The sequence below is a fragment of the Xiphophorus maculatus genome, chromosome 17, assembly GCF_002775205.1.
Source record: "Xiphophorus maculatus strain JP 163 A chromosome 17, X_maculatus-5.0-male, whole genome shotgun sequence".
NCBI classification, from domain to species: domain Eukaryota; kingdom Metazoa; phylum Chordata; class Actinopteri; order Cyprinodontiformes; family Poeciliidae; genus Xiphophorus; species Xiphophorus maculatus.
This window is the reverse complement of record NC_036459.1, coordinates 16,927,808-16,951,804: the sequence shown is the minus strand read 5'-3', so window position 1 is coordinate 16,951,804 and position 23,997 is coordinate 16,927,808. Positions and strand designations below refer to the sequence as shown.

Below are 23,997 nucleotides of genomic sequence, written 5' to 3'. Positions count from 1 at the left end.
CTCAGGAAAATATAAATAAAATTCAAGCATGATTTCTAGTCATTTTTTTCAACTTCGGTAACCTGCTAAGGAAAGACAGAAGTTTATGTAAAACTTGTCTTAAACCAACTATATTCATGAGTTGGGTCTAAAAATTTCATGTGGTATGTTGAACATAATTTCCCTCTAAGACCATTTATGATTTAAATATTGTCATAATTAAATGTAAACATTGTGCAAGTTTTGAGTTTATTAATGTAAATCTGATCTCTAAAGAGACCACAGTTGGATAAAAAAAAAGACTATTAAATAATTAAAAAGAATAATCAAAAACAAAATTACAGACATGATCAGACAAGGATTAGAGATAATATCAATGTAAAGTCTGCGCACCAACAAGTGCTGCTGGTTTCATGAAGCCTTTAGAGGGCGCCGTTTCAGGCTCTCTGCTTCCTCCTAGTGGTCATTTCAAAGTATGGCTTGTCACTCCTGGTCTTGCTCTGTGGGATCTTCTCTGCAGCTTTCACTGGGTTTCTCTGAGAGGTTGTGGGTTGAGTTATTGTTGCTTCAGGCTTCAGTGCCGTCTTTGTGCTGGGGTTCCCTGGAGCTGCTGGTTTTCTTACAGTCCTCTGTGCTGTGGGGGGGGCCTTCTGATTACCTTTAGAGGAAGAGGAGGGAATACTTGGGACCGGCCCAGGGATGGCAGAGGCCACCTTGATTTTAACCTTTGACATGGAGCAGATAGAAATTACTGTTGCTGGGGACACAGCCTGGGAGCAGGGGGTTGGGGCACGGGAGGAGCCAGCCTGGGAGCAGGGGGTTGGGGCACGGGAGGAGCCAGCCTGGGAGCAGGGGGACGGGAACTGTCGGGGTACCGTTTTTTGTACCGGCACAGTCCTTGTGGCCACCCTGGCCTTCCTGATCGTCCCCAGTCGGAGGCGTGACGCCGGAGAGCCGGAGCGCCTCTGTGCAAGGTGGGAGCGCTGGCTGGCGCCCGAGGGAGGCTTAATGTCTCTGGGGGCAGGTACGGTGGTGGAACGGGGCATGTGCTCAGTAGTGGGGGAGGTACATGGGCTGGAAGGTTTGGGGCATTTGGAGGAAGGCTCAGGGCAGACAGGGCTCCTGGGGTGGGCAGAAGGACCATGTGGGCGGGGCTTTAGCTTTGAGGCGGAGCTTGGCTCCACAGGGGGAGCTGATGGAGTCAGGGCTCTGCGGTGACTGCCCGGGCTGGGGGACCACCTGCAGGAGCTGCTCACAGGTGAGGAGGGCAGAGAAGAGGAGCCTTTGGTGGGGACGGGTAGGGGGAGTTGGGTGGGCTTCCTGGGGGAGGACGGCACCGTCTGAAGGTCCTTCTTCGGTACAGCAGCAGAACCTTTCCTCGCCAAGATGGGGGTGCAGGCAGGGGAGGGGACATATGAGCGGCAGCTCTGTCCTACAGGGGGTGCAGATGCTGATGAAGAGCAGGAGGAAGAGGAGGAAGCAGAGGAGGAGATGAGGCCATTAACTGCAGCAAGAGGGTCCATATGAGGCGGAGGGGGTGGAGCGTTGTTGGCACGGTGACCGCCCAAACCAGGTGGGCCCTTCTGAAAGGCCAGGATCTTCTGCTCCAGTGTGGTGAACTGCAGCACCCGTAGAGGGTCGTACTTGGTCAGGAAGCCCCTCAGGGTGTCCCAGCCCCCGCCAACTCGCACCATCACGTGTTTGCCGTGCAGCATCTGAGGAAACAAACATTCCCACATCATCCCAAAGTCCACACCATGAGCTTTCAGGCAAGCAGCGACCGTTTCACTGCAGCTCCCAAAATAGCAGATGCAGATTAACCCGTCTGCACTGAGGCGTTGTGCCCTGAATAGCAGCGGAGTTGTGATGTAATCACCATCCGCTGCTATTGGCTAATGAGCTTGCATGTGTCCAGCCACGGCCTGCGGCCATGTGCACCACCGGAGCTGCCAGGTCGCAACAGCTAGCAGCTAATCTCTGACAACAACACAAACACTCAGAGCCAAGTTCAAACTGACCGGGACGGACAGACGGAGATACTCACTCTGATGAAGATGGTCTTATCGCCCAGTCTGTAGCGTCCCTCCGACAGGTACTCTATGGACACCTTGTTGGAGCAGTTACAGGGAGGGTCATCCATGCTGAGCTCCTGCAGGAGCAAACCAGCAGATACATTTATCTCTGATATACACAGAATCAGTTTAATGTCGGTATTTAAACCGCTGATTGTTGAAGAACGCTCGAGTCGATATGGATGGATGTTCAATGGTCACCTTTAGGACAATAGCTGTGCTTCCGCTAACCATAAGATTGTCCTATATGACATTTGAGGTGTTTTTTTTTTTTTTTTAAACGCACCCAAAATGGTTTATTTCACAAAACTGCCATGGAAACACTTTTTCCACATCACACAAGTCACATGTTCAATAACCGGATGTTGCTGCTGGAGGAAACCACAAAGACGACAGGAAGTAGTGGGAGGATCACGGTGCAGATAAATCACTTTTTACTGACTTATCACGGGAACAAATTTATTTTTGTGCGATTTTAATTTAATGGAAACACCTCAATTGTGACATTTTTATTGGTTTTCCAATATTAGCGGAACATGAAAACGCAGCTAATGTGAATAATGTCCACTATTCCCCTCATTATATCCCGCAATGTCGTCGCCTTGTCAAATATGTCACTGTCGGTTAAAACATTGATTTGGAAAAAATGAAAGTTGGAAGATGAAAAATCAAAGTTTGAGATTGAAACCTGACAAAATGTGCAAAAGTTCATAGGAAATAAATACCTTTGGGAGAAAAAAAAAAAAAAAAGAGAAAAAACCTTTTAAAGTAGGAACAGCTCAGTTTAAAGCCAGATGCATTTGGGAATATGATTAATCCAACTGTGTCCGTTTTTAATTCCAAGCCATTTCCCGCTTCACTGACTGGTTATTTTTAGAGCGGCCGTCTCCTCTGGGAGGAAAACCATCAACCCCGACTGTTGCTGCTGCGCTCTGATCCACTGAACCAGACTAAATACGTAAACCCATCCAACCGGCTCCGCAGCCCCCCCTTCAGGAGCGTTTCGACATCTGCGCCCACATGTGTGTCACGACGTGGCTCTGCACGTGTGACTGAGTCAGAGCGCCGGCGGGGCGTCACGTGGGTCAGCTGCCGTCGTCAGGGGAAACGGGGCCTGATCTCACCTCTGGCTGGTAGAGCGCCCCGTGCTGGCAGCACACGCTGAAGGTCTTCACCGCGGCGGGAGGTTCTTCCGTCATCAGCAGCGTCTCCTCCAGCTCGATCTCCTTCTCCAGCTTCACCAACACGGGCGGCTCCACCCCGTATCTGGGACAGGCGGAGACGAGTCAGGACTAGGTGGCGTCGAAGAGAGAGAGGGAGAGACTCAAAGGTTCTATGTTCAGAGGGGCCAACGCACCTGGAGACGATCCGGCCGACCTCCAGCAGACACAGACACACCTGCCGAGGCTCCTTGTGCAGCACTGGAGCGGAGAAAACACCCGTTAGCAAGAGGCGGCAGACAAACAGTCAGGATCAAAAAACATGTTAAAAATAATTTTTTTAAAATTCAAAATCAGATCAGAGCTTTCTAAAGTGTTTTATAAACCTGGCCATCATCATTTGTCTTATTTTAAAAATATACACTAACCGCATTTCCATCGACCATATAAATACATAATTTAAAAATTAGTTTATTTTGCAAAACTGCAATGGAAATATTTTTTCCCCACATCATACAAGTCACATGATCAACAGCCAGATGTTGCCAGTGGCACCAACCACAAAGAAGAAGACAGGAAGTAGCTGGAGGATGATTGCGCAGCGCGTTTAACAGCTTATTGTGTGAACAAACTTATTCACATGCGATTTTAATTGCGCTTCTTAATTACTGGAGACACAGGAACTGCTAAATTGTGGGTTTTTTCAACATTAGTAGAGTATTGACAAAGTTTGTGCACATTTGTAATGGAAACTGTACACACACTTTACTTAGGGTGAAACAACTGAAGTGAAAAAAATTTATTTTAATTATATTTTTTATGTTTGCCATCTTTAAGACTATAAAGCTGACAGGACATTTTAAAATATGACTAGGTGACTATGCGTTACTGGAAGACATCAACAGTACCTAAAATCCAACGATAAACATTTAACTCAAAAACACGGCGGGTTGTTGGCCGGCCGGCCCAACGCCTCAACCAACGGACTTAGCAGCTTCACTGGTGGGAAACCCTAACTAGGAAAAAATAATTAGAGCAGCAGTTATTTGGGTTTCCTTCCAGACTGGGATTCAAGTGTGATCCATGTGGGATCACTTCATTTGAGTTGCTCAAACTCCAGAGTGATTGCTCCCTTCATCAGATCCCGTTAAGCCACTAGGACAAGGGTGGGCAATCCTGGTCCTCGAGGGCCGGTGTCCTGTAACTCTTAGATGTCTCCCTGGTCCAACACACTTGAATGCAACAGCTGAATCACCTCCCAAGTGCAGTCAAGTTCTCCAGAGTCCTGCTAATGACCTCATTATTTGACTCAGGTGTGTTGAAGTAGAGATGCATCTAAAAGTTGCAGGAGACCGGCCCTCCAGGCCTGAAGTTGCCCACCCCTGCACTAGGAGGTCCAGCTTAACCGGACTCTGCTGCTCAGATCTGCTCCGTTTGATCCCATTCGCTCCTCAATGCTACATCCAACAATAACGAGCCGCAGCTTAAACATAGCAGCTAATAAATACCGCCTTGGTGCCGTTTTGTTCATCAATGTTCTCTTTTTAAAAAAAAAAAAAAAAAAAAAAAAAAAAAAAACACACACACACAACAACTTTTGACCTGAATGCAGATATATTTTCATATAAAAATCAGAAGTGTAGTATGATAGCTAACATTTTCACTTGACAACCAAGCATTACTTCCTGTTGGTCTTGCATATAAAAACCTTCTTTAAACTTTGTGGCAAAATGAGGACAAATGCAAAAGGAAGGAATGAGTATTTCTGCTAAGCAGTGAAGGTTTAAATAAACTGATAAATGTAGCTTCTAGTAAAAGTTTTTGATTTTCACTGTAACTCGTTACTTTTAATGAATCTAACAAAAAGATTTTTAATCTGTGACTAATGTTAAAGATTATAGCTTCATTTGGCCTCAAACTTGAACCTTTTCTTTACAGCTGCATTTTAATAAGTTACCCAACTGTCTTTCTAAATGACTCAACTAGTTTTAATAGTTCACCAAATCGAGTGGGCAGGTCATTTCAAACGTCAACCTCAGAGGTCATGTCTGCAGGAATCCAGGTTGAAGCCTTCTTTCCCTGAGTTGGAATGATTAGACATTAAACCTGAACGTTTGTCTAAAAGTCCCAAAAGAAATGAGTTTAGTCGTCTGGTTGGACGCGTTCTGGTGTTTACCGAGGCCCTCCGACTCAAACAGGTAGGTGTTGTCCACGCCGACGTGCCGGCACCAGGCCAGGAAGTTGGCCGTGTTGTCCCGAGCGAAGAAGGAACCCGGGGAGGCGTCGCGCTTACAGGCCACCTTCCTGGTGGGGAAGAGCTGGACGGGAAGCGGAACGTCAAACTTATGTGGAGGCGGAACATTCCAGTACACATTTGTCGCGTTTCCACGTCGTACCTTGGGTAGCGCTGAGGGGCAGGTCTGGGCGACCTTGGTCTGCAGGGCGCCGATCAGCTGGCAGAGCTTCACGCCGTTATCCAGCTCCTCCATGAACAGTTCGGCTCTCACCTCCTCTCCTGGAAAAAAAGAAAACCACAGAAAGGTTAAAAGATATAAACCAGAGGAACATCTTCCTTTCTCTCCATGTTCCTGAGCAGGAGGCCACATTAAACACCAACATTTCCTCCTCCAAGGGGCTCAGGCGCTCCCACGCTCCCTCTGCTGTAAATCAAAGCCAGAGGGAACAATACGGCCGCACTAAGTGACAAAGATTGCTCTGTAAAAGTCGACTTCCGCCTGACAAAGGGCTCAGCCTCAGGGCTAGAAACTTTATCCCGTTGATCCCACCTGTTGGTTCGCTGTTTGAAACGTCTAAAAACCTGAAATGCAGGCCATCCTGTCCACGGGAGCGCCAACTCACGTTGAGCGCCGAGAACCTGCCCACATTCCTCGTGTTAGCAGCCAAACACTGGGCTGTGAAACCCTGATTCAGCAACAATAGAGTCAGTTTCGGGTTCCTCGCTGGTCCATTGTGCCACACGGACAATGGGCGTCCATATGAAGGCAGCAGCGGAGAAACTGAGGGATTCTGTTCCGCTCTGCGGTTTCCCCAAGAGATGCTTGGAAATGGAAGCATCGAAATCTGATTATACACGAGAGCCGCGTCGATAGTTCATCGGTACGTTCCTGGCCTCTGGGGGGGAACTGTTGGCAGGCAACACACACACACAGAACTACTGTTGAAGGCAGATGGAAAACTGATTGGATCAAACCTTGCTGTGTCAAAACATCTAAAAAAAACCCCAACAAATTAACAGTTAGGAGAAGCTGGTGTGGAAGTTAAACCCACCCAACATGCCACTGAGCCAGATGGCCAGGTCCTCCTGCATGGGGACCAGCGTGGCCTCGTGACGGACCGCCAGCCACTGGTCATACTGGAAAACGTTGGAGAGACCGGGGCCGTGCCGCTGAGCCAACGGGCTGCGGGGGCACCTGGGACTCAGCAGGGGGGCGTCGAACTTCTCGCTGAACCAAACCTGGAGAACAAAATAAAGTTAACTGAGCTGGAAAAAGGAAAAAAAAACATACAAGTAAAAACACCTTAAATCTAAACAGGTCATTTACAGACAAACGCTTTTGGTGGAAATTAAGTTTGCGTTTGTTAGTCTTACAGCGAAGCTCACAAACACAGGAACTTAGAAAAGTTAGCATCTGAAAAGAAAAGGATTTAAAAGAAGGGAAAAAAAAAAAACATACCTGAAACTATTCCATTTTTCTGAATTGCTGTCATTTTATACACAAAAGCTAACTGGTTTTGTTGGCCAATAATTTCCTTTTAGAAGTTGTTAGCCTTGTTGCCCAGCTAGCAAATACAGGAACTTAAAAAGTTTGTATCCAAGAGGAATAATAAAGTTAAAGTCAACCTTTTCTTGGGGTCCAAATTTGTCTGTGGGAACACAAACATGACAAAAACCAGATAATTTTACTGAAATGCCTCTTTCTTTCCCATTAGTAATTAGCTATTCTAACCCAACATTCTGAGACAGGCATAATTTTCACTTAGAACATAGAGTTAATTTATGGTATTAATGTTCCTAATGCAGCATTATAAATAAGCATTCCTTGCATTGATGATCAAAATACTATTTTAGTAAGAATTTTGGTTTACAAATTCAGTGATTTAAAAAAAACCCCAAATTGTTAAGATTATTTTTTACCGTTTTCACCACGGTTCGCTCAATAAGAATATCAAATTTGAAAATATGATTAAAAGCAGTTACTGTGTGCAGTTTAGTCTCATAATAAAGTGACTTTATTATGAGACTTGTACATCACTCTTGAAAAACATTCCATTATTATCTGTGGGGCGATGATTGCTGTGTCAAGCCACAGCCATACAGTTACATAAAAATGAAACAATGTTTATACGGTCAGTTTTATTATTGGAACAGTACCACAAAATACTGCAATAGTGTTTTACTCTTTAGGACAAAAGCACAAATGATATTCAGTTTTCTCCTTGTGTGAGGAAACACTAATTGATCATATTTAGTGAGCTACCCATGCAGCCTTCACACAGTGCTGCATGTAAGCTCTACTGAAGAATCTGTGCACAAACCTGACCTAGTAACTGTGGTTACTCCATCTTAAAGCCACAAATCCATCTTTAATCAATACGTTTTCTGCACAGCTTCGTGTTATTTTGCTTCTAGTCTGAATATATATATACACACACAGGAACTTAAAAAGTTCATACTTTTTAAGTATGAACTTAAAAAGTGTATATATATATATATATCTCCAATGCTGCTGTACTTTCCCAACATGTGCTTCTTTGTGCCTGAAGCCAACGTCCAATCATATCCATCCCTGCTGTCACACACTGCCTCACCCAGTCAGCATCCTCATCTGGTCACTCAAAGTCTGTCACACAGGGAAACCAAGTGTATGTGGGGGCAGTGGGGAGTTCTCAGTTTTATGGCTCTGAACAAAATGTAAAAAAAAAAAAAAAAAAAAAGTGCTTTATGTTCAACTCTGTCAGTGTAGTTAGAGGAAGAAGGGGGGTGAAAGGTACATTTCTGCCCCCCAAAACTTTTTTTTTTCCCCCAGAAAATTTCTGAGATTAAAGTGAAATTTTTCAACATTTGGAATTGTTCTGATTTTCAGATTTCTGTGGCTTTCCTAGAAATTTCCTGAGATTCATCTTAAAATTTGTGTTCAAAAAGTCACATATTTTCTAGAAAAAGATCTTAAAATTTGAGTCTTTTTCCAGAAAATATGAATCCTTCCTCCCTCCCTCAATGGCCCCAATACACAGTTGTAAAACTCAGACTGAGAAGCAGGGGACCTCCACATTCCCAGCTGATTTCCCAGTTTCCAGGCGGTCCGAGGGGGTAAACCTAATCAGCTGCAGATGTCCACTCTGACATCTCCACACGTTACGTAACCAGCTGCTGATGGACCGCTCCCTCTTCCTGCCATGCAGCTTGTTGACATCTGCCTCGGATGCGGCCTTTAATCTTGGTGTCGTTCGCATGTGACCAGGCGCTGCCGAGACGCGCAGCTCAATGGATTGTTGTGCTGCGGAACAAGGCGGCGAATTCATGGCGTTGGCCCGGACGACAAACAGGAAACCTTCTGGGCAGAGGAACGGACGGGCCGTTCTACACCGACGCAGCGCTGCTGCAAATTGTTCTGTTCCAGATCGCTGGACTGGGAGCGACTCAGGCCTCAGTGGAGCAGAACTTTGAGGTCGATATGATGATTTAACCTCAGTTTGTTCTCCACTGTGACGCTAAAAAGAACTTGTTGCAACTGAAGATTACAGAGAATGCTTTCACCCTAGAAAGTTAACTTTTTTTGCTACGTTTTCAAAGCTCAAGTCAAAGCCAGTTTTTAATAATTAGATAGGCCAGACTGTTGAGATGTTTAGGAGAGGTGGGAAAAAAATAAATGAAAAAAAAAAAAGTAAAAGGGGAAAGGGACAACTCTCGGGGTTTAGATCTGCAACTTCCTGCTTTCCCTGCTGTAGAAATTACAGGACAGACAGCAAAATCTCTTAGTCACTTTTAAACCTCAGAAAGATTGAATCATCTGTTTGAGATAAGATTTTAATATTTTTGTCGTATATTTCTGGATCCAGAATATGTGTGTTAATAAAATTTTGAAGTGGCAAAAAACACAAAGGATGGTTTGAGTGTGCAATCAGTCACATTATTTCAAAGAAGAAAACAAAATGGAAAATCCAACCTGCGACAACTCTACAGATATTCTCAGTGAAAGTGAGAACAGCTTAATATTGGAATCTAAATGCCTGTGGAACAGAGCCGGTCCGAGTTAATCTCACTGGGTACAGGAACGTGGACTCGTAATCCAGAACACAAACGCCCCAGATCCTGAAACACTCCCCACCTTTAATCACCAATTAAAGGTGGTTTAATCTTAAGTGGCTCAAGCTAAGCACATCAAAACTTTCTAAAGGGAAACCATCCAACCAGATGGAAAATAAGAACATGACAAAAACAGATTCTCATAAGCTCCTCCTGCTGCTGCATGTCTATGAATCATCTGAACAGCATCAACAACAATCAGTTACATTTTTCAATGCGGCACAAATGTTCCGTCTCCAAACAATCTGCTTCAAAAGTAGCAGGTTTGCAACTTTCAAGCTGGTTTCCTCCCACTTCCCATGACCTGCTAACTGACCTTTAAACTAAGCCTGAGCCGTTTACTTTAGTCCTTTTCACATTGCGTACTAAAATGCTCAATACAGACTTTACATTTATGGTAAAGCTTTGGATTTCATTGGGACAAATCCCTTTATATTGTATAATTATAAAGGTTTCGATGTTTGGAAATGCCAAATGGAACCCAAACTAAAGCTTCCAGTGGATTCTGCAGCAGTTCTTCCCTTTACAGATTGTAGTTCTACTTCCATGAATGCATACATGTTCAGCATGGCTGAGCAGATATCTGATCTGACTGTGCTCTACATGCGCAGTGAGGCTGCAGCATCACTGCATCCTCACCTTCCAGACCCATTCAGCCTCTTTCTACGCTCACTTCACTTTGAAAAACACAAAACCTCGATTGGTAAAATCAAAGCTGCCATTTCGTCCACAGAGACTGTAACATGACCTATAGGAGCCATGTGCTGCGTTTACAGCTGCAGAACATCCGCGTCATGCTGCAGCCCTTCCTGCCACATGTTATGCCATCAGTGCTTGGGAAGCATATTTTACATTCCCACAATCCAACTGTGGTGGGAATGTGAGAGTCCTGCTTTTTCCAGAGCAGATGAGAGGAGCGCGCCGGTCGAGGAGGTGTCGAACGGGGACAAGGCTGTAACTCGATCCGCTTGTTGTTCTGGGTTTGGGAACAACTTGCGATTCATCGCTGGGAGGGGAAAGGGAAAAAGTGAGGAGCAATCCGCCCACTCCCTACAAGATGTGGAGGGGGAAACAACTAAAGGCTGGGAGTTTAGGAACGCCAGACATGCACAACAACAGCAGCAGCAGCACGGCATGCTGGGACACAGGTGGGCTCGAAGCAGCTGCTTAACTCGTCTGGAGTATCTGAACTGAAAAACCCAGATAGTTTAGGAATAAATAGATTTTTTTTCTTCTTTACTAATGTGACAGTTTGTGGTCCTGAAGCTGAACTTTTGACAGAAACAAGCAGACTCTTACCTGGATGCCAGTCTGGACAGCCATGATTGTGTTCACCAGAAGTTCACTTCTTCATTCTGTCGAGATGAAAGCAAATCTTTAGGGCAGAGTTTCCCCCCCTGAGAACCTGTCTTAGCAGGGCAGTCTGAAGTCTACAGCAAATTTGAAGATGTCACTAAGTAATTATGAATTATTGGAAGACATTGTCAACAATACCCAACACCTGCTAAAAGGTCTTAAAGGCAAATATAAATAAAACAATTCTAAGCCTGGTGGGCACAAGTAAAGACTGGTGGCCTGCCAGGCTTATAATACATTGGAAAAATCTTGTTTTCCCCACCAGCAGCTACAAAACATGAATCAAACTTATTGTTTAGAGCAACTGTGTCCAAACTTTTCAGCTAAAACCGTCACGTTGAAATTGATCGAGATCCACAAAATGTAGATATAAAAAACAAACAGAAGGTCGGGTTTTTTGCAAAAAGTTTCCCCTCTTGCCTGTAAACAAAACAATATTTTAATGAAATCATCAAGTCTGATTTCTATAGAAGAGGGAGCTACAAGTCATCGTACAACTGAAACGTAACATCTGCAAACAATACGTCCCAATTGTTTAACATTTGGATTTTTTTCTCAAAGGCGAATGTTCAAACATCTTGCATTATTTAGTTCAGTTTTCCGTAAAGGCTGTGGCAAAATGTGCTTGAGTGAAAGTCACTGGGTGTTTGTAGTCCTGTTTACTAAGAAAATTAATTAATGAAAAAAAAACAACTTTTGATTTAAAAATAATTTGAAGGAAAAAAAAAAAAAAGTACTTTGTTTTGTACCTTCCACTTTCAAAAGATTTTAAATTGTAACTTCTTTGAAAGGCAGTGAAAATTCCTCAAGATTATTTTTTGTATAAAAAATTTAAAAAAAATCAGCTTGACTTGGAAAACTGAGTTTGTGCATGTATCAATTTGTTTTTCTAATTAAAGGATATGAATGAGCACACTTTGTTCAAATCAATGAATGACCAGGAAGGAAGTTACTTATTAAAATGTTTCAACACATAGCAAGATGTATCAGATCTCAAAGAGAAAAAAAATAATTATATATATATATACACACTTTCATTTGTGAGCAATAAGCATTCAGCAGAAGCCCATGAAAACTGTGAAGCTGCCATCTGCCACGTTAATCATTCAGGAGGTTATGACCAAGCAGACCGACCATTCCAATTTTACAGCCTTATTATTCTATGTAAATGTACCGATCAGGGCAACCGGTTTGCTGTGACACTCCTCAGGGTAAATGCTGCTGCAGATTGAAAAACTCTGTTACCTTCTTCTAGAGTCGCAGGTGTGTTTAAAAAGTGTTCAAAAGTCATCTCATTAACTCTGAATAATTAATTAAATTAGTTTAAAACTCAACATCAAAATGTGTAAGGAGAGTCTGTTTTTTTACTGAACCTTCAAACTTTTCTCAAAGGAAGTGACACAGCTGGTTTCTCCAGTTTTCCCACACCAGTCTTACCCCGACACTCCGCGGTCCCAGTGGGGAGTGTGTTTGACACAGAGGGAGTGGGTGTGGGGAAGCAATCATGAGCACACAGATCCTAATAACAGAGCTGATTTGGACAACACAGCTGAGACAATAGTCCTGGAATACCAACCCCCTCTCCACGAACTGCTTTCACCCCAGATTTATGAATATCAGCAGCAAAAACTCTTGTGCTGCATTCAGATAACATGTTTTCTACTAAAGCACAGAGTGACAGGACTGACAAAGTAAAAACTAACCTAAACAACAGGGAGTGATGCATGCAGACGAGAGGAGACGCAAGTCTGTCTGACATCATCTCACTTACCGCGGAACAGAAACAACTCAAACTACTGAAGAAACCTGTCCAGCGTCCAACTCCTGTCAGCCTATTGGACACACCGTGGACTAACCATGTCAGGTCCCTGCACAGTGTTCAGAAATGTTCAGCCAGAGCGGCTCCTGCCTCTGCGTCCACGACTGGGTGGAGGGAACGCCAGCGAGGGAATGACCGGGCGGAGGGAGGGAGAGAGAGAAAGAAAGGGATGAGAGGAGGAGGTGCACGAGGAGAACCCTGACTAATGAAGTGGCTACGCTTCACTAAGCGCTGACCATCTATGTGCCCCCCACCAATCCCATCACAGCGGGACACTCTTACAAAGCAGCCATTGTTTTCTTAACCAATCTCATCTCCGACCCAGGAACTCCCCGATCGGGATGCAATGAAACGGAAAGAGATGGAGTAGAGGAGGTGATTTACTGCTGCTTAGTGATTTACTCTTAGACCCCCCCCCACACCTCCCGGTTTGAACTCGGTCTGGACCGAGGAGTCAAACAAAGCTGCTGCAGAACGAGCAAACTTGAGGCGCAAAGAGCAAGCGCATGTGACATCCTACGAGTGAATCAGGTGTTTGCTTTGCCACAGCTTTTTCAATCTGATGACCGCAGGCTTGTTTGAGGTTCACCGCTCAAATAAGGCAAGCCAACTTCCAGCAGCCTTCCATTTTCAGCCACATTAGTTGCGTTTCCATTAACCGTAGAATTGCAGCAATTGAAATTACTAAAATAAATTTGCTTTCGATAAGACTTTTTGCAATAGGATGAGATTTTTCTCGGCCACATTGAAAAATATGTATTTTGCATAACTGCAATGGAAAGACTTTCCCCACACGAGTCACGTGACCAATAGCCAGATGATACTACTGGAGAAAACAAAGAAGACAACAGGAAGTAGGAGGGTTTTTTTTTCCTGGGCTATGCATCCAGCTCCACCAGAAATCTCAGTTCATAAAAAAAGTTCTGAGTCTGCCGTAAAACTGCAGAATACACTTTTCCTAAAATCCTGCATATGTAGGCTTCCAAGCCTACATATGCAGGCCTACATACGTCACTCCAATGTCATTGGAGTGACATTGGGTTCGTCCCTCCAATGTCTGAATAACACAGCTGATGGCGCTAGCACCATGGCTGGATGATTAAAATCTCATGTAAATGTTTACCTCCATCCCTGCCATGATTTGTAATGACTTATCGTGTGAACACGCTCATTCAGGTTTGATTTTCATTTAATTTCTTATTAAATGCAGCAATTGCGCAATTCTGTTTTCTCGACATTTGCAGACAATAGACCAAGACCTGCACACATTTGTAATGGAAACAGCTACTGACGATAATAATGCCAGATAAGTCCCTGGAAACCACCTCAGGGTTTGCAGTGGTAGAAAGACCTTTAGAGTTCCAACAGAGAAGTATCTGTTGGATACTTTCATGAGGGGTGACCGCTCAACGACAGAAAAGAGGACAAATCTTTGGCAAGAACTCCAGTTGTGTGCATCTGGAGCATGAAAGGGGCCCACACACACGGTCAAATGTCAAGCGCAGAGGAGGGTGGGAGAACTGAAGCCAAGAGAGGAGATAAAAACAAAAAAATGGTTTTATTATGCTGCCGAAGCCGAGCATGGTACCCCAGAAAGGGCATGGATCGACATGGAGACCTGCCACGCACATTCTTCAGCGGTCATTTGACAGACATGTCCACACAGTGCTAGCTTTATTCTAAGGTTCATTTCCCATTTAACACTCAAAAGTGATTTCCCATGACACCCCCACCCTTTCTATTCAGCAGTTACGGCTTAAGTCGAGCACAAAAGATAACCAGTGGGGTTAGACTAAGGCTGGACTCAGATAAACGCTCAATTACCAATAGGGGTTAAAGATAAAGTTCTTTTTAGTTTTATACAACTCAATTTGTAACACAAGTCATTTAACTTCAGAAAACAGCTCATCCTGCTTCATTTCCCCCATGCCTGCAACAACGTTACACAATGTGGCTGGAATGGATGCCGATTATCCCACTCCCCGTCAATCTGGTTTCATGCGTGAAACCGACACTCTCCCTGGCATCTCATTAAACGGACTTTCAAATTATTGGTTTTGAATCCACAATCATTTGAAATTGTGGCATACCTCAGAACGATCCACCAGCGCATATGTCTACTCTACTGTAAGGATATTAAAGAAAAAATAAATTCAACGATATAAAAATACTGAATTTATCCTAAAGGGAAATTAAATGTCACATTTCTGTCATTTAGGTATCTTTAAAAAGAGTCATCATGGATGGTGTTGCTGCGGGCAAAGCAGATCTCTAGCAGAGATCAGTCTCATCAACACTTGCCAACAGCTCAATATCCAGTGAGCAGAGATGATAACATGCCCTAGATGACGTCCGTTGTGGCCAAGCAGTGCTAATCCACATCACTTGCTTTTGCTACTCCTCCTCAAGTCTATCTTATCGTATGTATGTGTCGTATGACTACAGGTGTATAAATAATTTGCAAGCAGAAACACTTATTTTAATTTGAGCATACTTGATCAGAATAAATTGATGGGGTTTCTGAGCTACAATCAGTGCTTGGATCGTTTAATACAAAACATGAGACCTCACGACTGAGATGATGTCTGACTCTCATAGTTCACAAAAATACTTCATACATACCCAGATATCATCATGTACCCTGAGACCAGTGCTTTGTCCAGAGAATAAATTAGGAAGGAATGAAACAGCAGAGTCAAACCGGTAAAGAAGAAAAGTGAGTAAGGGCAGGCTGGAACATTCACAAACCAGATCACACCACATTCCTAAAAGAAGAAGGGTTTGTGGAGTGAAACAGGCAGACAAATCTGCCAGAGAACCACCAGAGTCAGGTTTAGGGGGAGGAAGCTGTAGTTCACTCTGGGAGTGAAATTACGGACATTTTCAGACTGAACAGTTCCATGTTTACGGTAGAGTAAGCGGCACAAGCCCCGGTTCCCCCTGCAGCCTGAACTAAACTTAGATCCCGTCTGTGCTCTTTAGCATTCAGTGAGGGTGAAGACATCCGACTGTTCCCACTTCACACACGCATACGTCGCACTGCTCTCTAGTCGTATCCAATAATCATTTAAGAGGATTGGGGCTATTCCAGACAGCAAAGCACATCCACGACGCTCCGTCACCAAAACACACAGCACGTGGCGCGCTCAGGGCGCCCGCGGCGCTCCGCTGAAGCATGCAGGCGCTCGTGCAGAAACGCAGAAGAGGGGGCATTACGTAATAAGTGAAGGTTCAGGCGGTGACGGACTTCTGATTTGCCGCTGAGTGATAAAACGCAAGCCTGAACCTGAGGCTTTTCATCCCTCCAGGGATTTTTTTTATTTAATCGGTAAACACTTGAATTCAGTGCGTTATTTGTTATGCAAGCGTCAGTCTAAAGTGGGAAGCAAACATTAGAGCAAATTTCCTTAAATCACTTACCGTTTTTTTTAATGACAGAGTATTAGGGCCATACTAAGAAAAAAAGAAATAAAATTACAATAATAAAGTCCTGCTATTACAAGAATAAAGTCGATATGTGTAAAGTCGTATCTCAATTTATGTCCGATATCACGAGAAAAAAGTTGAAAGCATAAGTTGCAATAATCTGAGAATTGAATACATTTTGAGAAGTCAAAGGTATAATATAAGAATTAAGTCAATATTTCGAGAATAAAGTCTTAATATGATTACGAGAAATCATGAGAATAAAATAGAAATAATACAAGTGTAAAGTCACAGTACCTTAAGTATTCATAACACTGTGAGAACGCAAGTCGAAAAAATACGAGAATAAAGTCGTAACACAATCAAGTCAATATTTCATGAAATCATATTATGAGAAGTTGTAATACAAGCAAAAATAGAATCACAATATGCCTTGCAATACGACTTTATTCTCTTATTATTTAAATTTTGTTAAATTCATTTTTTAAAACCTCTTAGCGTGGCCCTAATACTCCGTCATAGTTTTTCCATTAGCTTTACAGCCATACTGCCAACGTTGGATTTAATCAGTTCATTGTGAACGCAACAATTTCCTTGTCGATTAATAACTTGAGGCGACACAATAACTGAGCGACATCCCTGTTAAGTGGCAGTAGGCCAGTAAACCCCCTTTGTTGGAGTCCAGAGGGGTCCTGCTGGACCAAACTGGCCCCTAGAGAATAGCAGCTCCTTCTCTATTAGACTCCTTCCTGCTGAGCCCTTTGTGTCTGGACTTAATTACTCGATCAGAGCAGCGGTCGTTTAGAGCCTGGCCTGCTTCTTTTTATTGCAGATGGGGCCGTTTGCACCGTGTCCATGAGGAAACTCATTCATTCAGGAAGGAAATAATGTCCCTGAACTGAACGGCTCAGCTTCAATTACTCTAAAGTTATTTAGCCCCCAGGTGTTTACACGTCTACTTGAAGTTTTTAAATAGAACTTTTAGAGGATTAAATCTACTGGACCCAACCTTCCTGTCCTTACTGCAGCGGCCTCTCCTTAGAGGTGGGACGTTATGAGTAAAGCCCATCTTAACGGCTTGAATGAGTGGGCCCCACCTGCCGACCCAATTTTGATTTGATGACACTAATCCACAGCTTGCTTTACATCACAGTCAGCTCCTGGATATTAAAATCTCTCAGTGCCAACTCAGGAACAACGAGGCCGACTCCAGACATGCCGGTGTGGAGTCAACCCACCAGAGACGGCCTTGTAAACGGCATCCTGCACAAACAAGTTTGAGAATGAGTCAACGCACAAACAGATGATTGAATCGGTTATAGCTTCAGACATAAAAGCTGTTGGGTTTCAAACAAAAATAAAGTCACATTTTCTAAATTTTTTAAGTGAACTACCAAACACGTCTAGTTAGAACAGAGTTAGCTTTGTTTCAAGTGATATTCTGTTGCAATATTATGAACAGTAAATATCTTCCCTTTGAAACCATTTCCAGATATGGTAGGGTCCCTTAATCTACATTTTATAAGACTACTTTTTTTTTAATAATGAAGAGCAGAAGTTCTTTTTGCCCTAACAAGCTGTTCGAATCCTCACTTTGAGAACTGTAAACTGGTGAGCTCTCAACAGAGCCTGACTTTGCACATTGGGTTGTCATGGACACCTGATTGCAAAGCCTGACTTTTACACCAAACATTTTCCAATTCTGCAGTCCCGTCCATCCGCCTCAGAGTTATGGGATGTTTCATTTCAGAGTGCGACAGCCCTGGGAAGATTTCTGCCATGAACCGTTTCTGCTCTGAAATCCCACAGAAACAGCAGGTCGGCCATTTGCAACAAATGGCTCAACAACTGCTACCGTTTGTCTTTCCACCAGCATTACTTCAGCTGGTTGGTTCTGTTTGTCCATATATAAATGGAGAGAGCAAAGTGCATCACCTTGTGTGTTTTAAGATAAACAGGAACACAAAACTGGGAACTCAAACATATCCTGGAAGGAAGCAGACAGTTTGCAAATCAACACAACATTTATTTGCCTTTCGTTAATTAAAAAAAAGGGGGGAAGAAGCTATTTTATCCCTTCATGGCAGCTTCAGGTGAAGAGAAACAATGTAAATGCTGTTCAACTGGGCCAGAGCTCTGCTAGTAATCAAATGTTCAAACAAATAGTCCCAGTGTTGCCAAGTTACCAGCTTTATTAAACTACATCTAATCAAATCCTCTGAGGAGTCGTAGGCACTTCTTTTGTAGGGAGGATTTAACCTTTATCATAATTTGCTTTGGAAAACTGTAGGTCAGAGCAGAAACTGGAGAATATTTAAAAAAAGCACCGTCACAGAAGAGACTGGTGGTTAATCCTAGTTCTCAGTAACAGAGGAGCTCCTGAAAATAGCAGAAATATTTGAATTAAATGTTTGCATGCAGCTATCAGGAATTGGCTCAAAGTTCCAGAGTCAAACAAGCATTCAAATGACTCCTTCACTGGAGAAACAGAGAAACATTCTGTATGTCATTTAGGCGGCCTGCACAGTGCCTTGGAAAAAAAAAAAAAAAAAAAAAAAACATGAAATAAAATTCCTGAAGAGAAAATGTCAATTTATAAAAAGTTGCAGCTGATTATATTTCACAAATTCAACAATGCCTTATCAATCCCAAAGGGAAATTAAATAATCTTTATTAATAATTTTATTTATGCCTTTGGTAGTTTGTGGTTTTCATTTCCCCCCATTTACAGTTTTGTGTTTTATTTTGGATATGCAAAATGTCTTCTAATTGCAGTGCTCTGTACAAAATGTAAGTTTATTAGGTCTTTGAGATGGACAACTTGCATCATTATGCCATCATCAATACATTACTAGAAAATGGTTTCAAAACAATATTATTGTTTATCGCAATTATTTCAGGGACAATTTGTTACCGTGACAGGCCTTCCGACTATGCCAACAGGAATTTGTCAATATTCTGCTGTCAGAAGAAAAGAATAAAAAAAGACAGACACAATTTAACTTTTTCTATTAAATATTAAACGCAACTAAAAATCATGTGAATAAGCTTGTTCACGCAATAAGACAACGCGCCTCCTCCAACTCATGCCGTTTTCTTTGTGGTTTGCACCATTAGCGAAATCCGGTTGTTGATTGTGTGATGCAGTTTTGCAAAGTAACCCAATTTTGATACAGAAAAAAAAAAAACTCACTTCATCCTAGCCCCAAAACTTTTTAATTGAAAAGCAAGTTTTCAGATTTGGTGCGATTAAGCCAATTTACTTTCAAAATGTCAAATTGCACAATTAAATAGTCAATGAAAACAGAGCTGGTGAGATAACTTTAACTTAACAGGCTTTGACAAGTATAAATATTGTTCAGTAGCATAATTCCAGTTTAACGAGACTGGAATATAAACCCAATTTTGCTAAATCAAATCAGATTAAAGAAAAAGCCATAGATGAAAATTGGAAGTGCCATCAAACAAATAGTTATGGATTTCCTGTCTGAAGAATCTGCGAGTCTTTAGATGATAAGATTTATACTGCAAGCTGGAACTGTTCACGGAAGCTACACACATCTATCAAACCCTTAAGAAGCAGCACCAGATGAGACAAAGACAACTTAATGAGTTAAACATGAACACAGGGACATATGGGCTGCAACAGTCAGCCGACACAATGGGATGATAATGAAATCTGGGATTACCCCTCATTTATTTGGGATTTCAGCCTCAGGAGGGGAGTGGTGGTGGGGATGTATTAAGGGTTAGTGTGTGTACGCATGTGTTGTAGCTTTGGGAGGTCCTACATGTGAAGCCCAATGCCAAAGATCAAGCAGATGGCGATTATGAAAATTGATGGAAATGAGGTTCCTACTCATTTATTATGAAGAGGCGACCAGAGGCAGCTTTGTCTCAAACAGTGACTTGCTGTACAGAATCTAATCTGGAGGAGGACCTCACTTGGAAACATGGAGCAACTTCTGATAAACAAAAAAAGAAAACTCCAAGTCCTTTAACCAACTAAGAATGTGATGTTCTGCCAAACTCTTATCAGTTTCCACATTGCTGCTACAGTGAAAACCCAGGAATAATGTGTAGAGGTACCAAGATCCTCTCAAGGCTGTTTTCTCTAAAACCCGTCGTTTCAGTTTTGATCTCCAACCAACAGGTTTCTGTCCATGTTTTGTCAAAGCGATGCGTTAAAGACAAGATGTCTGTAGTTATGCAGGTAAAGTCAGCAGCCAGCGCTGTGCATCCATCAGTCTGATAAAACTAGTACGACTGTGTTGTTTGTGAACAGAAATGCATCCAAATGCCCAAACTCTGTGCTTTTTGTGATCATTTAAACATCTTGGTGGCCTCATTTCAACCAGCTGACCAACAGTGTGCAGAAACAGGTGGGTATGGGGCAGTGCTGCATTACTCTAATGACATGTTTATCACATGTAAGTACAAATTGTCCGACACATTTTGAGGTTAAAGGTGCAACTTTAGAACTGACCCATTTGAAATTGGGCTGCAATTAATCATTTTAATACATTTAATATTCTGAACATTAATCAGATGAATAAAAATTGACATTGTGCTGATTTTGTCATTTAACCACTAAAACATCTTTATTGAATATCAGAAATGCATGCAGATGGAAATGTTCGATTTAATTCTTAAAGAAAAACATCTTTTTTGCCTAAAATACATATTATTTTTATTTAAATAATCAGATTGATTAGTAATTGAATAATAGTCAATAGGACTACAGACCCAAAAAAGGCAATTTTGAGAACGTGTAACAGACTTGGTAATTTAAAAAAAAAGAACACACACCAAAATATACATTTTGCACTTAAGCTATAAAAAGCAACTGCACTGATGTTAAGTGAAGCAGAAAGGGCTGAGCTGTTCACATGTTGATGCCAGAGGTTGGGTTTTTTTTAAGCTACAAATGCATCATTTGCTGCAAAATGCTGAAGAGTTCACTGAAGGAATGATGCGTTACTGCATTTTAAACACAAAATGACCTTCCCTAGCACCATTTTTTTTAAAAAAGGGAATAGATTTCTTAATTTTGATGTTTTAATACAATTGTTATACTGCATAAGATAAGTTTAAATGAAAAATATGCAGAATGTGCCTTTTTTGATGGTCAGAATAATCTATAGAATACTTGATTATTAATCGTTAGCTGCAGGCCTTTTGACAAGTTCAGAAGAATGAGCAAACCTGCTCCATGTAGACACGTACAGGCCACCAAAAACAGGATTTCTATACATTTCCAGTCTCAAACTTCATAAATTTCTGCAGCTTAGAATTTAATGTTGAATCAAAGAAATCAGGTTTTGATTTGTGGCAGATCGTTTCCTAGTGGCCAGACTTTAAATATGCAGTCTACAAAAAATACAGAAAGAAAAATAAAAAATCTGAAGGGAGGAAGGCTGATGGATGGACTGACAGACGAATCATAAACGGAAGGTGGAACGATGGACAGACAGGAGAAGGAATAACAATAATCTGTTTGGATGGACGAATGAGGGACATTCGTCTGGGTGGTTCAATGACAGACAGATTAGTAAGTGATCAGAACAAACTTTCAGACGCATCTCATAGGCTTAGTGTCCTGCAACTTCTAGATGTACCCCATGTCCCTGGGCCAGCACAGCAGAATATAATGACCAAATTCACATTCACTGTGAAACTAAACATGCAGGCCGAGGCTCTAGATTATAATGCATGTCTAGCATTTCCCTGAAGACAACCTCTTTGCAGGAAGCACCTGTCCGTCCTTACTTCATCCCCTTTCCTTCAACAGGAAACCAGGATTGTCACACAACAACAACACTTCATCCATAAAAAAAAAAAAAAACAAAAAAAAACAGCCCATCTTTATTGTTCTGGATCCATACGTGCAGCCGCAGGAAGAAACATACCAGCCACTGTGGACTTTGATTTAAAAAAAAACATCTTACATGATTACAATTCCAGACTGGATAATATCAGAATAACTCAGCAGAGACTGGCAACAGATTAAACATGTACTAGTAAACTACTGATCCTCTTACCCATTTATTTTTTGCTAGCTGCCATTCAACCAGGGATCAATATGTACACGCTTCAGACAGCGGCTCAGACTCAACAGAAGCAAGTAAAGACGTGTCAGAACCAAACAGCGAGGCTGCCGTTGGATAACGGAGACGGCAGGGAAATATGGATGGAAATTCTGTTTAAACAGAGCATTCTTCCTTTAAACGTCAGTCATTTTCAGTGTTTAGGAAGCCAAGCCGCAGATTTATTGCAATAAAACCCGATAGACCCCTTCAAAAGTTCCAGGACTGTTCCAGACTCCTCGAATGCTCCATTTTGTGTGGACACAAAGTAACATGTAGAGACAAACGCGTCTCAATGTCATGATAAACCCGACACAAAACTTTAGCTTAGCTTTCAACTCTTCCTCTGTATTCTGGCTGCTAGAAGGCTCCACGAGGCTTCCTCGCGAGGAAACTTTCACACAGGCGAAAATTCCAGCATCTTCCCAACCGCGTATCCTTTTCAATCGAAAAGAGAGCAAATAAACTCACCAGCGGCACCGTGAGTTGGCAGTACTTCGCTTACAACCTCCGCGTCACAGTTGGTAGTGGATGCTCGCTTGGCTCACTGGAAGTTTTCGGTTGGAGCTTCAATTATCGAGAGTTACTCACGTTCTCCCCTCTGTTGCTCCAGCTGTGTATTTAATGGAGAGCGCTGTTCGAAACAGCCAATCGGAGCGCAGAGACTGACTGTGGGCGGGACCTCTGGCCTACCTGAGCGTCGTTTTAATTGGATGATAGAAACCCATTCACATCAATGAAATTCATTCAGCTCTTGCGCTATGCCGCAAGGTCTATGTGCGACAATTAAATAAACATAGATAATTATCCACATAAAAATATACAAAACAATCCAGTTTAAGTGCTCGACCCACGTTTCTTTTATACGTGACACTAATTTTATCCGGACACCTACTACTAGGTTTGTAAAAAAAAAAAATTAAATATAAATGAATAAATAAAAATAAATATAGAGAAACATCTTTTTATTTGTCCTTAATTTTTTTTTAAAGAAAAAAAAGAGAGAAAAATTAGGTTTCCAAAAGTATCAGAAATAGAAAACTCTTGCTAAAAATCTGTCTGCTCTGTACCATAAAAGTCAGTGGGCGGAGCTAACACGGTTATCGGGGACTATGTAGTTAAACTGCAGCACAGGTCAACCAACTACATGATAGGAGTCAGAAGAGTTAAAATGACCGTAAGTAAGAAAAAATCAAAATGGCTGTCGCTCATATAAAAGGTCACGATAGTTAAACTGTTTTTTGTTATTATGTTTGTCTCATTATATCAGTCATACACGCACACTATTGTTCATTTTCTATTTGTGAGTGTTGCTTTTAGTCAAACTATTTTTCCACACTGACCGCCCTGACCTCCAGCAGGACTCTTTATTGCTACAGAGACACAAACTGAGCCATGTAAAATGAACCGCTTGAAGTAAACAGCGGGGAGGTTGTTTCTATTCACATCAAACTCTTGTGTTCATGACTGTTGGCTCCTGAAGGGAAGAAGTAGGTCAGACTTGGGTTTCAGTCGCACACTTGCTATTGTGGAGTCAGACCATGGCAACCTGAAACACGGCGGTGGTAGTGGGATGGTCTGGTTGCTGCTTTGCTACTTGAAGGTTTGGACAACTTTCACCTATGTTTCTCCAACAGATACCTGTTCAAAAAGGCACGATTCACAGTATGTCACGGAAAAACTTGTATTCAGAAACCACAAAGAAATCATGAATTCGGTCTGAAAAACACCAAGGAGCTGTTGGAATAGATTAAAAGAGACAAAGAAAATA

At 42.3% G+C, this 23,997-nt stretch overlaps 1 protein-coding gene across 3 annotated transcripts; it reads right to left on the bottom strand.

The window, feature by feature from the left end:
- Positions 1–214: 214 nt before the first annotated feature.
- Positions 215–22,819, bottom strand: gas2l3 (growth arrest specific 2 like 3). 3 transcript variants are annotated; one of them, XM_023350482.1, is made up of 10 exons: positions 12,667–13,108; positions 10,839–10,894; positions 6,500–6,686; positions 5,608–5,726; positions 5,388–5,529; positions 3,409–3,472; positions 3,176–3,317; positions 2,024–2,128; positions 786–1,694; positions 215–749 (listed from the first exon to the last, which is right to left on the bottom strand). In XM_023350482.1, the coding sequence occupies exons 2-10, from the start codon at positions 10,860–10,862 to the stop codon at positions 417–419; spliced, it is 2,025 nt and encodes a 674-aa protein (XP_023206250.1). In that variant the 5' UTR covers positions 10,863–10,894; positions 12,667–13,108; the 3' UTR covers positions 215–416. The 3 variants fall into 3 exon arrangements, with proteins under 3 accessions (XP_023206250.1, XP_023206249.1, XP_014327611.1); XM_023350481.1 differs by lacking the exon at positions 12,667–13,108 and adding an exon at positions 22,698–22,819 and having other exon boundaries at positions 215–1,694; XM_014472125.2 differs by having other exon boundaries at positions 215–1,694.
- Between the last annotated feature and the right edge of the window lie 1,178 nt (positions 22,820–23,997).